The sequence below is a fragment of the Eptatretus burgeri genome, chromosome 17, assembly GCF_056783735.1.
Source record: "Eptatretus burgeri isolate ZD-2024b chromosome 17, Ebu_testis_v1, whole genome shotgun sequence".
NCBI lineage: Eukaryota > Metazoa > Chordata > Myxini > Myxiniformes > Myxinidae > Eptatretus > Eptatretus burgeri.
In genome coordinates this window covers 33,068,232-33,082,549 of record NC_140977.1, presented here as the reverse complement: position 1 = coordinate 33,082,549, position 14,318 = coordinate 33,068,232, and the positions used below count along the sequence as shown (strand labels likewise).

Below are 14,318 nucleotides of genomic sequence, written 5' to 3'. Positions count from 1 at the left end.
CAATCCTCAATTTTTGTCCGATTTACTTGAAATATAAAGAGTATTTATATTTCCGGCCACTGAATTAAACCAGCCAATTATTTCTGAGGTCATCATAGACCAAAAGGTCAACATCGGCCCAAGGTTAACAACTAAGGTGGGATTTCTAAAATCCTCAATTTTCATCCCATTGACTTGAAATTTGAAGAGGATTTGCATATCAGGTCACTGAATTCAACGACAAATTATTTTCGAGGTCCACATGGGCCAAAAGGTCAACATAGGCCTTGTTTCTGAAATTGTCAATTTTCATCCAATTCACTGGAAATTTGAAGAGGATTTGTGTATTTTGTCATTGAATTCAACCACCAATTATTTTTAGGTCAAATTTGTTTAATTGATTTTGCAAGTATCGGGCTCTGCACAACGTCATCTTGTTTGTTTGTTTGTCTGTTTGTTTGTTTGTTTGTGTGTAGGATATCTCAAAAAGTTGCAGACAGGTCCTGATGAAATTTTCTTGACATGGTGGGTGTCTGACAAGGAAGAATTGGTTATATTTTGGTGAAAATCCGGATCCAGATCTGATAATTTTTAAGTGATTCTTCACCATTGAGAGAGAGGGCTAAACTGACATATATAGCATGATATCTCAAAAAGTTGCGGACGAAAATCGGACGAAACTTGGTGGACGGGTGTGTAGCAAAGACGAATTGATTCGATTTTGGTGAATATCTGAATCCAGATCTGGATACGATAATTATTTAATTTTCAAAGTGATTCTTCACCATTGAGAGATGGGGTCAAAAACGATATCGTACTGTGCAGCATGATATTTCAAAAATGTATTGGGCCCGATGTGTTCTCAGGGATCAGGCATTACGTGGTGGAGGTATGCACTCTACCGAGTGTCCTGCTCGTTTCCTTTTGTGGTCAACTTGGGATCATGAGCAAGTATAATAGCCAAGGTGGATTTTATTTAATTTGGCAACCCCTCTCCCTCCCTCCCCCCCCCCACCACAACCTCCCTGCCCCCAATCTATCTCTGTCCTTGCTGAATTCATAATGGCCGTAGCAAGCAGTTCTAATTATAATTCACAGTGGCAATGAGTGTGTACGATGGTTTGCATAGTTTCTCTCCCAAGGACTAACCCAAACCCAATGATATTCTCTGCACTCTATCCCTGTTGTTCAGTTGTACCTTTGCTCTTTAACTCTTAAATCTTCCTCAACCAGTTACACTCGCTTTCCTCTTCGCTCGAGTGTACCCTCGCTCTTCTCCTGACCCTAACTTACTCTTTCTGTCAAACCCAACATTGATGCAGTGAGGTGAGATGCAAACTATTTTCGCATGTAAATAGTGAGATGAGAGAAGATGTCGATGCATTCAGGATGTTGTCTTTCCTGCGGACTAAATAGTCTTGGACTTTTGGAGCTTTTATGGCCTCTTGCTTACATCATCGTCATGAATTTACATTATTTTGCCACATTTACTTGCAATTGCATAATGACTTTGAATGAGGCCAAGACCATTAATTTTGTGTCTATGAAATTATGGCATCGACATATCATGAGATAATTTATAGATTTTTATGCCTTGGTTGACAAAGTCACCCGAGACATTATATTTTTTGGTTGTCCGTCTGTCCGTGCATTCGTGATAGGTTTGCGTTACTGTAATACGTTAAGAACAGCAGAAGGGATGAAAGTCACACCTGGTACACGTATGTATCATGGTGCAAAGCTGAACTGATTATATTTTGGAATCAAGAGGTCAAAGGTCATGTCAGGTGGAAATGTGATAATTGAGAACAGTTGAAGGGATTTAAATCAAACCTGGTGCTAGTATTTATTACGATTTAAAGATGAACTGATTGGATATTTGGGTCGAGAGGTCAAAGGTCAGAGGTTCTGTTAGGTAAAATCCTATTACCGAGATAACTTGTGAACCAGTGATAAGATTGTGACCAAATTTGATACAAGTATATATTATGATGCAAAGATGAACCGATTCGATTTTAGCATCAAGAGGTCAGAGGTCATGTCAGGTAAAAATTGTGTTTTTGAGGTTTTAGGTCAAAATTAGAGGAAGCAAAGACTTGATGTGGGTGGAGGCATATCGGTCGACATCGCGACGTTGAATTATGTCGAGTTTCATAATAGTTTACCATCATTTAAGAAGCCTCATGCAAGTATCATATTGCATAGTGGTGGAAACAGTGTAAAGCTGAATAATTTGTGCAACAGTTAACAAGGTCAAAACATCAGCGTTATGGCTCATCGTTTGAAAAGACATTCTGCAGCTAATCGCCTCCACATGAACGGAATGTTTTCAGAAATACACCACCTGCAAAATATGAACTTCAACAAAGAATTCATCTCCTCTTTTATAATTCTCAGGCCAACGGGATGGTGCCGAGGTGTGGCACACTTACATTTGAGCTTTCTCGTCTGGGTTCAAAACTCGGCCCGACTGTGAACCGTCAGATTTGTGCTTTGTCGGACGAGACATTGCATCACAAAGTGTGCCATTCCATGGATGGACATTGAGCTTACGAGCTGTCGGCTAGAGAAGCTGGTCTGATTCATTTGTTTAAGCATCTCGCAGTAAGGTCTGATTAATTAGAGCCTTTAAATAAGTCGTTAGAGTCGAGTATTTTATTAATCTGTGGATTTTTCACAACCTCTTGTACCTTTCAGAACAGGAAGAGCTAATTATCCCCACGCTGTTTGAAAGAAACTGGAGGGGGGGGGTCATAATGGGGGTCATAATGTAATCGGCTCTTTCTGGTTGTTTGTCTGTCTGTCTGTCTCTCCGTCCGTCAAGCTATCCCCTGCTAAATTCACCAAACTGAGTCCTTTTGATCACCACATGGAAATTTGGTGCAGGAGCGGTATCATTTTTGGCCCCGCCCCTTGAGGCAAGGTCAAAAGGTCAAATACCAAAAAATGCAATTATAGGCACATTTTCACACACTTATAAAATAAACTTTGTATATGAAATCAACATTTGTGGACACGTTAAATAAGTCAAGATTTTTTTTGGATTTGACCCCCGGTTCATGCCCTTGGGGGTGGGGACCTCGGGCCACAGGAGTCAAAACGCGAGAAAATTTTCACTTAAAATTTGATATTGTCACTCCTGGCGGAACCTTATGCCGTCTTTCAACTTTCCTTTAGGTGGGAGGCGTGGAGATTTGGAGAGCCATCGACTTCGCTCTTGTTAATCACTTAATAAGCAGCTAGATCAATTTATTTTGTATGTTTAATTAATGTTTTTACAACTCATTCGTTTTAGATAAAGGCCTTCAAATGGGCCACCCCACTTTGCAAGCCTGTGTTTTTGAATGCATCTCACCGTTTAACCCGGATTCGCATTTTATGTTATTATTCCTTTGTACACATTAACTCGTACATCTGGTTGTTGGATTGTTGAGCTCCCCGTGCATATTATCCTTTGTTTCGACAACTTGTACTTACTCTTATCCAGGGAAATATGTGTTGAGAATCACTGCAAATTTGCATTTGAAATTAATGGATGCACGTTTCTTCGTCTTCTTTCGTATGCAGCACGATGACCAATTTGCAGTTTTTATGTTTTCCAAATTTTTTTGGTAAACCATGTTGGAGACCGGAGCACCGCTTTTCAAATTGAGCAGCCCTGTTTGTCCTCGTATGTTTTTATTAAATTATATTAACAATGACCGAGCAGTAAAATGTTTTCTTTTCTTTTCTACCTGCAGCTCCCAGGTGATTTAAGTCAATGCTCTGAAGACCCAAACTTATCGGACATTGACAGGTGAGCAAGGAATAATTTATGTTACCGAGTATGCTTAGGGGGGGGGGGGCAACTGTATATCATGCGCATGAATGTAGTGGAGTTTTGAACTCCTTGTCCCTCCTTGCCCCCACCTTTCCCCCTCCCCACCCTCCAAACTCTGCCACCCCTCAATCGATCTATTTTTCTTTCTCCATACATTTCTGGCTCTTCTCCTCCCAACACACTTTTTTATTTTATGTGCACCTTATCGAACTGAGTTTGTCAGAATTTAAACCCTCGATATTATGCAGACGGTCATGGCACGAATGTTTCATCCTGTTTGACTGTAGTATGAAAAAAGCAAAACTTTCATAACGATGGCTCTTAAATTCCATGGAGAATTTTATGAGCCTCGATAAGCATATGGCAGTTGGAAGCCGCTGTGAGCAAGGATGTTATTCAAAATCAGTCACTGCACCATATTTGCACCCTGATAGCTCCACTCATCGTTTGTCTATCCTCAATTCCTCTCCATTCCTTAGCGTACCTGTGAACCAGAGAGCGCTCGTGAATGTGTGGATTCCATCAGTATTTCTTCGTAAGAAAGCCACCGATACGCACCATGTTTACCAGGTGAGAAAGGCGCACAGAGTGAGAGAAGTAATGCACTACCCAAACATTTCTGGAGAAATTCCGGACATGTAAAAGCTATTTAATTTGCCAGTCGGAGAGCGACACTGTTGTGACGATCACAGCGTGTCGGCTTTCTGACTAAACATACAAACAGCTGGATCACGGTGATGATTGTTCACTCATCTGGACGAGGAATCAAACTTGCAAAACTTTTGTATATTAATCGAAGTGCAGCAGAATCCCATGAGAAGGAACACCCGTGCCATTTTGTTGCGATGAGCGGCTTTTTTTTTGTTTTGTTTTTTTCCGATTCACAATCGCAGTTTAAATTCCAACTTCATAGAATGAATGGCATTATCTAGAGGTTTTTATTCATGCAAAAAAAAAAAAATCAAAATGTATTGAATAATTGCAGGAAATTCAGTTGAACTTTGATGGCCAGTTTATGGCATAAGCCCGAAGGGAACATTGATGGCCGGTTTATTAAAGCATGATCCTGGGGCACCTGTGCCCTGTACCTTCGAGTGGTAGTTCCTGTTTTTTTTTAATCCCCTGTAGGTTGTGGAGGCTGGAGTCTGGGTATAACACATTTTCGACACAACAACCACACATGCTCCATAATGTTTGTTTATAGTCACAAGGTTTCACTGTGGCCATCCGATTGCACAATGAACCAGCCTCGGCCATTTCACACCAAGAGATAGACGTTTGCTTCCTGGGAATTAATACTCTGTCTTTCCACTTCACCAGATACTCAGAAATTCTGTCCTGGTGGTAAACAATGTGATGCCATATCAACGTTTTGGTTAATCCCTGACATCACACCGTCGCGCCAACAATATCGAGTGATTTGAAACCTTAGAATCCTGGCAAGCGTTCTTCAGTTCAGATGTCTCGTCTCTTACGATACAAATGAACAAGCAGATGTCGGATTTTCATCGGCAGAAAACGAGTCCCTTGAAAGAACTTTTCCGTTGTGTTGTTGTATTCCCAAAACCACTTTTAGTAGTCCTCAACATTTGTCAAAATGCTGGAATTAATTATTAAAGACCCGTGAAACCGCAGTGCTGGCCCATCATTCCAATTCCTAGTAAGATCAGTCCTACTGGTTAAAAACCACTTTCTATATGAGACTAACAGTCCCTCATTTTCCAAAGCAGTGAGCCTGGATTTCGAAATGCAAGCTCACTGCTCACCTCCCATTTGTTATTTTATCTCGCCCCTTGGAATCAACTTTCTCATTCTTTTCGAATTCCTCATTTTTGCTACAATGCTTCAAGAAGGTTGTTAACCTCTCCTCAGTTCGTCCCCCATCCATACTCATGATCTTATCCACCCTAATTAACCCCCCTCAAGCCCTCCACGTTCCTTTTCAGGTTTAAGTCGTGGATAATTCCAGTAATAAAAAAATTAACTAGCGGTCTTCATTGGCAGCACAAGATAATAAAACCACAACAACCAAATGGTTGAATTCTACAGAGAGCTGATGTTTTGTGCCTTACCCTTCATCAAAGCGAGTGAGAGGGGGGGTGAGAGAGAGAGAGAGAGAGAGAGAGAGAGAGAGAGAGAGAGAGAGAGAGAGAGAGAGAGAGAGAGAGAGAGAGAGAGAGAGAGAGAGAATGGGGTGAGGGCTGATATGGTGTGGATGACGTCACCAATGACCTCACAGCTGCTGTGCTTCAGGTGAGCAATGCCTGTTGGAGAGAGGTGTGAATGTCATGAGTGACATTTTGGTAGGGGGTGTGAATATCATGAATGACGTATTTGTGTGTATACACCTTGTTCAACCCATGTCCCTTCCCTTCACCACCCTCCTCCCTTTACTGTCCTTCTCCCCCTCACCCATTCTTCTTACAAATGTCCCTTTGTTGTGTCGCTCTACTCTGCTGTCAGTGTGTTTCCCTGCTTTATAATGTCTTGTTTCTCTTCTGTTCTGTTCTGTGTTCTGCTTCTGCCCTTTATCCCAAATAATGAAAAGTCACTAACTTTGGATGTCTCCAAAAAGTTGATTTACCATAACTTCATATATGTTATGTGCCATCTATTCATGACATAAACAAGGGGGGTGGGGGAGCAGAGACGGCTAATTTGTGGAATTGTATCTTGAGAAGGGGAGGGGAACGATACGGTATAAGAATTGGAATAGACGGTTTCGGGAGAAGGGGGGATGAGGAAAAGTAAGTCACGTAGATGTTGCAGAGGTATGGTAAGGAACCGAAAGAGCATTACATGGCTCATGAGGGAAGTGTGTAGGCTTGTAAAGTAAGGGCAGGGGAAGTGGAGAAAAGGAAGTTGAGAGTCAAAACCTGCCATCTTTGCATGTGCAATAAATATGTGGTGCTAAAGAGTGAGCGTTGGAGCAAAACTTATTAACTGTAGTGATGGGAAAATGGTTTTGTACTCTTCTGTGCTATATTTCTACGCAAGACAAAAATTTCAATGTCCAAGAGCACAGTGAAGCAAGGGCACTGTTGTTGTCATTGTTTTTGTTTTGAGCTTCAGGTTTATCAAGATGCGACATTAAAGTTTCAGAGCAACTTCATCTCCGCTCCGTTTGCATTTCACCGATGTATATGTTCAGCAAGTAATAATTCTGGGGATGTTTATGAAAAGGCACCTCTAAATCATGGTATGATGGGGCATGTCAAAAGAAGGATGAGCAGTGGATGTTTTTTGCAAAGCATGCTAACCTTCTTTACAGAATATCTGAAGCTAAATTGAAACAGCTTATCGAGATCAGATTTTGTGTCAGTCTCTGTGAAACACTTTAAGAAAACCATGAACTGTCAGTGGAACCTTCTGCCAGTTCTGTTATCAAGCGTTCAACCTGAAGAGAAACTTCTTCTTTTTTTGTCTGCAAAGTTAAGGCTCATGGAAGAGCTAGGACACAGAATTGACCAGGACATAATAGAACAAAAGGAATAGTAGAAAGAGGGAGGAACACCAACTGCAGAGTTGAGGGACAAAATAGAGGGAGACTTTGACAAATAATGGATGTGGGGGAGAGTAGGATGTACAGGGTGGACATGATGGATACAAAAGCAAACTCTCAGGAAGGAAGTAATGGAAATTTGGAAAGAGGTGGGCTTGGGGGCAGGGAGGGTATTGGGTGTAGAAAAGATTATGGTTTTGGATTGGGAACAATCTGAGATGGTGGTGAACAGCTGTCTTGAAGACCTGGAAGAAGGAATGAGATTGAAGAGAATGTGGAGGTTTGTTCCACAGGCAGGAAATAAGAGGAACGTATGAGTGGAGGTGGGCAGTGATTATTTTGGTAATTTCACCAGAAAGGGGTTGCTATAGGACCGAACGGTACCTATTGAAACCTGGTGGGGGGTGGGGAACAAGGCATGGAAAGAGCAGAGGGTGCAAGACCAGAAAAGGAGGCAGGAGAAGACAGAGAGACCACCGATCTGTCTGTGATGGGAAGGTGCTAGGCCTATCGGCTGAACTTTGTCACGGGAGATCCCAATGATCTTGAAGGCCTTGAATAGTTTCCGTAGCAAACTGAGCAAGGCATAGAGCAGGGGTGTCAGCCTATAGAGGAGAGTGGTACTCCATCAAGCTACAGATTAAGGCTTTTTTGTATACTTTGTCGAGGCTCGTATGAGATCTAAAACACAACGCACAGCAAAGAGGGCATGAAACAAGAGGGGTGGCAGAGGGAAGGACAAAACAGTGGGGAACAGAGACACTAGGAGATCTGTGGAAGGGAGAGGGATGGGGCGGGGAACATGGGGAATACAAGATGGACATTACAGGGACTTTCAGGAAGGAAAGCAGGAAATTTGAAGGAGGTGGGTTTGGGGTGGATTAACAGGGGTAGAAAAGATCATGGTTTTGGATGGGGGAAGATATGAGGTGGTGGTGAACAACTGTTTTGAAGGCCTGGAGGGAAGAATGAGATTGAATAGAGTGAGGGAGTTTATTCCAAAGCCGGGAAAAAAGAGAAATGAAAGAGTGAAGGGTGAGCAGTGATTCATGATTTTGGTAGTTTTACCAGAAGGGGGTTGTTGGCGGACCTTGATCGCCCTGTGGAAATATGGGGGGGGGGGGGGACATATCGCAGACAGAACGGAGGAGGGGGGTGAGACCGGAGAGGAGATGGTGGAAGACAGAATGACCACCGACCTGCCTGTGGTGAGAGGGAGAGAGGCCAAAAGACTCAGCCTCATTGCGGGACATACCAATGATCCTAAATGCCTTTGTTTCCACAGCGTGAAGCCGAGAAAGGTGAGAGGCGGGAGCACCAGCCCAGAGGAGAGAGCAGTACTCCATCAGGCTGTGGATTAAAGATTTGTATGTGGACCAGAGCTCAGGTAGGCCGAGGAAAGACTTTGCACAACGGAGGATTCCCAGTCGGGACTGGCTTTGGAGTCGAGGTTGGAAATGTAGCTTTCCCAGGAAAGATCATAGATTGTGAGACCCAGAAGTTTGAATGAAAGGACTTATTCAATTGGATTGTTGAGAAAGTAGATGGGGGGGGTTCTAAACAGTCCTTTCAGAGAGACTTAGTGAGAGTGTGAGATTTGTCAGAATTGAGGATTGTCAGAAAAAGAAAGGCCTTGTTGGTTGCTTGGAGTTCTGGTGTGCCAAGGTGTTCTGGTGTGACTTTACACAATGAAGGATTCCCAGTCAGCAACTGGCTTTTAAAGCCAATTTTGAAATGTTGTTTGCCCAAGAAAGATCATGGCTGACAGTGAGATCCAATAATTTGAGTGACTGAACTTCATCAAGAGAATTGTCAAGAAAGTAGATGGGAGGGTTTGTCAAATGGTCTTTTTGTGAGAGTGTGATATTTGTCAGGATTGAAAGACATATTTCAAATGTTTGACCAGCTTTTGATTTTGTGAAGGTCTGAAGAGAGGGAAGAGGCTGCAGTCAGCCTGTCTGAATGAGGATGGATGTCATGGCAGGTGGTGGAGTCATTGAACAGCAACTTGGGCATAAAAAAATTGGGCCCTTTGTTCCACGTTTTATATTATTATACATCAGCATAATCTCTTGTTCCCTCGAGCCTTCTTCACCACAGTTGTTGCAGATTTTCACGACTGCAACACCGAGCTGCCGACAATGCGAAATGCAAATGTGGGCAATCCATCCCTCTGCCAATCACTGTTTCAATTTTTCATTGTGTCGTCACATTTCAAAACAACATTCTTCTCCCATAGCTGGCCATGCAATTGGTTTTGCACACTTCAGGTTGAGATGTAGTTAAACAAGTTGACAGCCTGTTTGGCATCACAACAGCTTATCTGTATCAGCAAAAACATCAAATGGGTTTTCCAGAGTCAGAAAGATTGTTGATGAATATTAGGAAAAGGACTGGTCCGATAACACTGCCTTGGGGGGGACTCCAGGCTTGACAGGGAGAGATGAAAGGATTCTGTTGAGAGCCACACATTAACCATGAAAGTAGAGGAAGTCAGTAACCCAAGAGTGGAGTTGGCCTTGGATGACACAGGTAGAGAGTTTGCAGAGCAAGGCAGGGTGCCAGACTGAGGGGCTCCATTTCTTTCTGTGAGAGTATAAGCAGCATGTCAAAGGTAGAGTGACCAGGTCTGAATCTGAATGAATGATCTGATAAATGTGTATATATATGTATATATATATATATATATATATATATATATATATATATATATATATATATATATATATATATATATATATATATATATATATATATATATATATATATATATATATATATATATATATATATATATATATATATATATATATATATATATATATATATATATATATATATACATATATCTTCTTCTTCTTTCGGCTCGCTCCCGTGAGGGGTTGCCACAGCGGATCAACCGTCTCCATTTCGCTCTATCTTCCACATCTTCCATTGACACTCCAACCACCCACATGTCCGCCCTCACCGTATCCATGAACCTCTTCTTTGGCCTTCCTCTTCTCCTCCTACCTGGCGGCTCCATCTTCAACATCCTTCTCCCGATATACTCCGCTTCCCTCCTGTGCACATATCCAAACCATCTCAATCTCACCTCTCTCTCACTTTGTCTCCAAACCGTCCTACCTGCGCTGTCCCTCTAATATACTCATTCCTTATCCTGTCCATCCTCATCACTCCCAACGAGAATCACAGCATCTTTAATACTGCCACCTCCAGCTCCGCTTCCTGTCTTTTTGTTAGTGCCACCGCCTCCAAACCATACAACATCGCTGGTCTCACTACCGTCTTATATACTTTCCCCTTCACTCTTGCAGCGACCCTTCTGTCACAAATCACTCCTGCAACTCTTCTCCACCCACTCCATCCTGCCTGCACTCTCTTTTTCACTTCTCTCCCACACTCTCCATTACCTTGGACAGTTGATCCCAAGTATTTAAACCCATCCACCTTCCCCACCTCAACTCCTTGCAACCGCACCATACCACCACCCTCCCTCTCATTTACGCACATGTACTCTGTCTTACTCCGACTGACTATCATTCCCCTTCTATCCAGTGCATACCTCCACCTCTTGAGGCTCGCCTCAGCCTGCTCCCTACTCTCCCTACAGATCATGATATCATCCGCGAACATCATAGTCCATGGGGACTCCAGTCTGATCTCGTCCGTCAACCTGTCCATCACCATTGCAAACAGGAAAGGGCTCAGAGTCGATCCTTGGTGCAATCCCACTTTTATCTTAAACCAGTCCGTCATTCCTACCGCACACCTCACCGCTGTCACACTGTCCTCGTACATATCCTGCACGATCCTCACATACTTCTCCACCACTCCCGACTTCCTCATACAATGCCACAACTCCTCTCTTGGCACCCTATCATAAGCTTTTTCTAAATCCACAAACACACAATGTAACTCCTTCTGGCCTTCCCTATACTTCTCCATCAACATTCTCAAAGCAAACATCGCATCAGTGGTGCTCTTTCCTGGCATAAACCCAGATTGCTGCTCACAGATCATCACCTCTCCTCTCAACCGAGCTTCCACTACTCTTTCCCACAACTTCATGGTGTGGCTTAACAACTTTATCCCTCTGTAATTTCCACAGCTCTGCACATCACCCTTATTCTTGAAAATCGGAACCAGTACACTTAATCTCCACTCCTCCTGCATCCTCTCACTTTCCAAGACTTTATTAAACAATCTGGTTCAGAACCCCACTGCCATCTCTCCTAAGCACTTCCATGCCTCCACTGGTATACCATCTGGGCCAACCGCCTTTCCACTTTTCATCTTCTTCATAGCAGTCCTCACTTCATCCTTATTGATCCACTCTACTTCCAGATTCACTATCTCCATCTCTTCCAACCTTCTCTCTCTCCCTCTCTCTCTCTCTCTTTTTCTTCATTCATCAGCTCCTCAAAGTACTCCATCCACCTTCTCAACACACTCTCCTCGCTCGTCAGCACATTCCCATTTGCGTCCTTTATCACCCTAACCTGCAGCACATCCTTCCCAGCTCGGTCCCTCTGTCTTGCCAATCGGTATAAATCCTTTTCCCCTTCTTTTGTATCCAACTTCTCATACAGCTCGTCATATGCCTTTTCCTTGGCCTTTGCCACCTCTCTTTTTGCCTTTCACCACCACTCCTTGTACTCCTGCCTAGTTTCTTCATCTCTCTGACTATCCCACTTCTTTTTCGCCAACCCCTTCTTCCTTATACTTTATGTACTTCCTCATTCCACCACCAAGTCTCCTTATCTTCCTTCCTCTGTCCAGATGTCACACCAAGTACCTTCCTAGCTATCTCCCTCACAACTTCTGCTGTCGTTGCCCAATCATCCCACCCATCTTTACCACCATCCAATGCCTGTCTCACCTCCTCCCTAAATTTCACGCAACAGTCTTCCTCCTTCAGCTTCCACCATCTGGTCCTTGGTTCAGCCCTCACTCTCTTCCTCAACCTCACCTCTAAAGTCATCCTACAGACCACCAATTGATGCTGTCGAGCTACACTCTCCCCTGCCACCACCTTACAGTCTCTAATCTCTTTCAGGTTGCATCTCCTGCTTAAGATGTAATCCACCTGTGTGCACTTTCCTCCACTCTTGTATGTCACCCTGTGTTCCTCCTTCTTCTTGAAATACGTATTTACTACTGCCATTTCCATTCTTTTTACAAACTCTACCACCATTTGCCCTTCCACATTTCTCTTGTTGAGACCGTACCTACCCATCACCTCCTCATCCTCTTTATTCCCTTCCCCAACATGTCCATTAAAATCTGCTCCAATCACCACTCTTTCATCCTTGGATACACTCTCCACCACTTCATCTAACTCACTCCAGAAATCTTCTTTATATTCCATCTCACACCCCATATGTGGGGCATATGCACTGATGGCATTCATCATCACCCCTTCAATTTCCAACTTCACACTCATCACTCGGTCAAACACTCTCCTCACCTCCAATACCCTCTTGACATAATCTTCCTTCAGGATTACCCCGACACCATTTCTCCTCCCATCCACACCATGGTAGAACAGTTTGAAACCACCTCCAATGCTCCAAGCCTTGCCCCCATCCACTTGGTCTCTTGTATACACAGTATGTCCACCTTTCTTCTCTCCATCATATCAGCCAACTCTCGCCCTTTGCCAGTCATCGTCCCAACATTCAGAGTTCCAACTCTCACCTCCACACTTCTACCCTTCCCTCTCTCCCAATGCCTCCGGACTCGCCTTCCCCGTCTCCTTCTCCTCCTTCGCCCAGCAGTAGCACAATTTCCACTGGTACCCTGCTGACCACCGGTACCGGTGGCGGTCGTTGGTAACCCGGGCCTCGACCGATCCGGTATGGAAATTCGTTTTGTTGTCCGCATAATTATTTGGCATAGGTTTTTACGCCGGATGCCCTTCCTGACGCAACCCTGGTCGCCTCTTACGACACACAGGGATATGGTACACCTATTCTAACCAGGGCATACACCGGGCCCAGTACAACTGGTACTCATTTTGCCGACCTCAGAAGGAGGTCGAAAGGATATATATATATATATATATATATATATATATATATATATATATATATATATATATATATATATATATATATATATATATATATATATATATATATATATATATTGTTGCGAATTCTGGCCCGTCCGGCGTGCGATCGGCCGCTTGACTCGAATGGCGGCCGCCTCGCCCACCGGAACGGACAATTCAGTCATGACCCTCCTGGGACTACCGCCAGAAACCAGTCACGGGTAGGGGTTTAACCCCACCACCCAGTCCGCAGTCTACCCGTGCGAAATAGGGTGAATCGCCGAATGTCGATATACCTAAGTACCTGCGCGGGTAATCTGCCGAGGGATGGGACCACGCCACAGGCCGACTCCGGACACGAACCGCTTAAGCGGTTCGTTCCGTATTACAGGGATAACCGAGCGGAGTTATCGTCGGCCTTGACGGTTCCGATTAATTACCGGGTGTTTTAAACCCACTATCAATCCCTGACGTGATGCAAGATGGAGATTCAACAAAGGAAAGGACGCAGCGAGACAGGGAACAATTGGACAAGCACACTTTATTACACACACAGACAAGCACATATTCACAGCCATACAATGATGCACATATAAAAGCAAGGACACAATGCAGAGCTACAACCGAATATAATTATTACAACACTTAAACAGTTCGACTTTACAAGACTGGTGCCACACACAAACACACATTTACAGAAAACCCAAAAGAAATGGAAGTGCGACTTCCCTGAGCGCATCGAGTCCTTGGCGACCGTAACTCCGAGTCCCTCCGGCGTGGTCCGCGAGCTCGTGCCGCGCGTCACTCGTGTGGTCCGCTCGACAGCTCGGACGAACGAACAGAACCTCTCACCGCAATCACCATAACTCTCCACAATTCCCCTTCAGGGTCAAGGGAACAGGAAAAGGAACGACGTTCTCGTCGACCTTCACGTCCACGCCTTTTGTCAATCGCTTGCACGA

At 43.8% G+C, this 14,318-nt stretch overlaps 1 protein-coding gene across 6 annotated transcripts in view; it reads left to right on the top strand.

Moving 5' to 3' along the window:
* SNX29 (sorting nexin 29) overlaps positions 1-14,318 on the top strand; it is a 375,087-nt gene that overhangs the window by 247,461 nt on the left and 113,308 nt on the right. For all 6 annotated transcript variants that reach the window (XM_085862384.1, XM_085862380.1, XM_085862382.1 and 3 more), the window contains 2 exons: positions 3,720-3,775; positions 4,279-4,369. In XM_085862384.1, the coding sequence (XP_085718510.1) occupies positions 3,720-3,775; positions 4,279-4,369 (147 nt within the window). The remainder of the gene's footprint in view (positions 1-3,719; positions 3,776-4,278; positions 4,370-14,318) is intronic.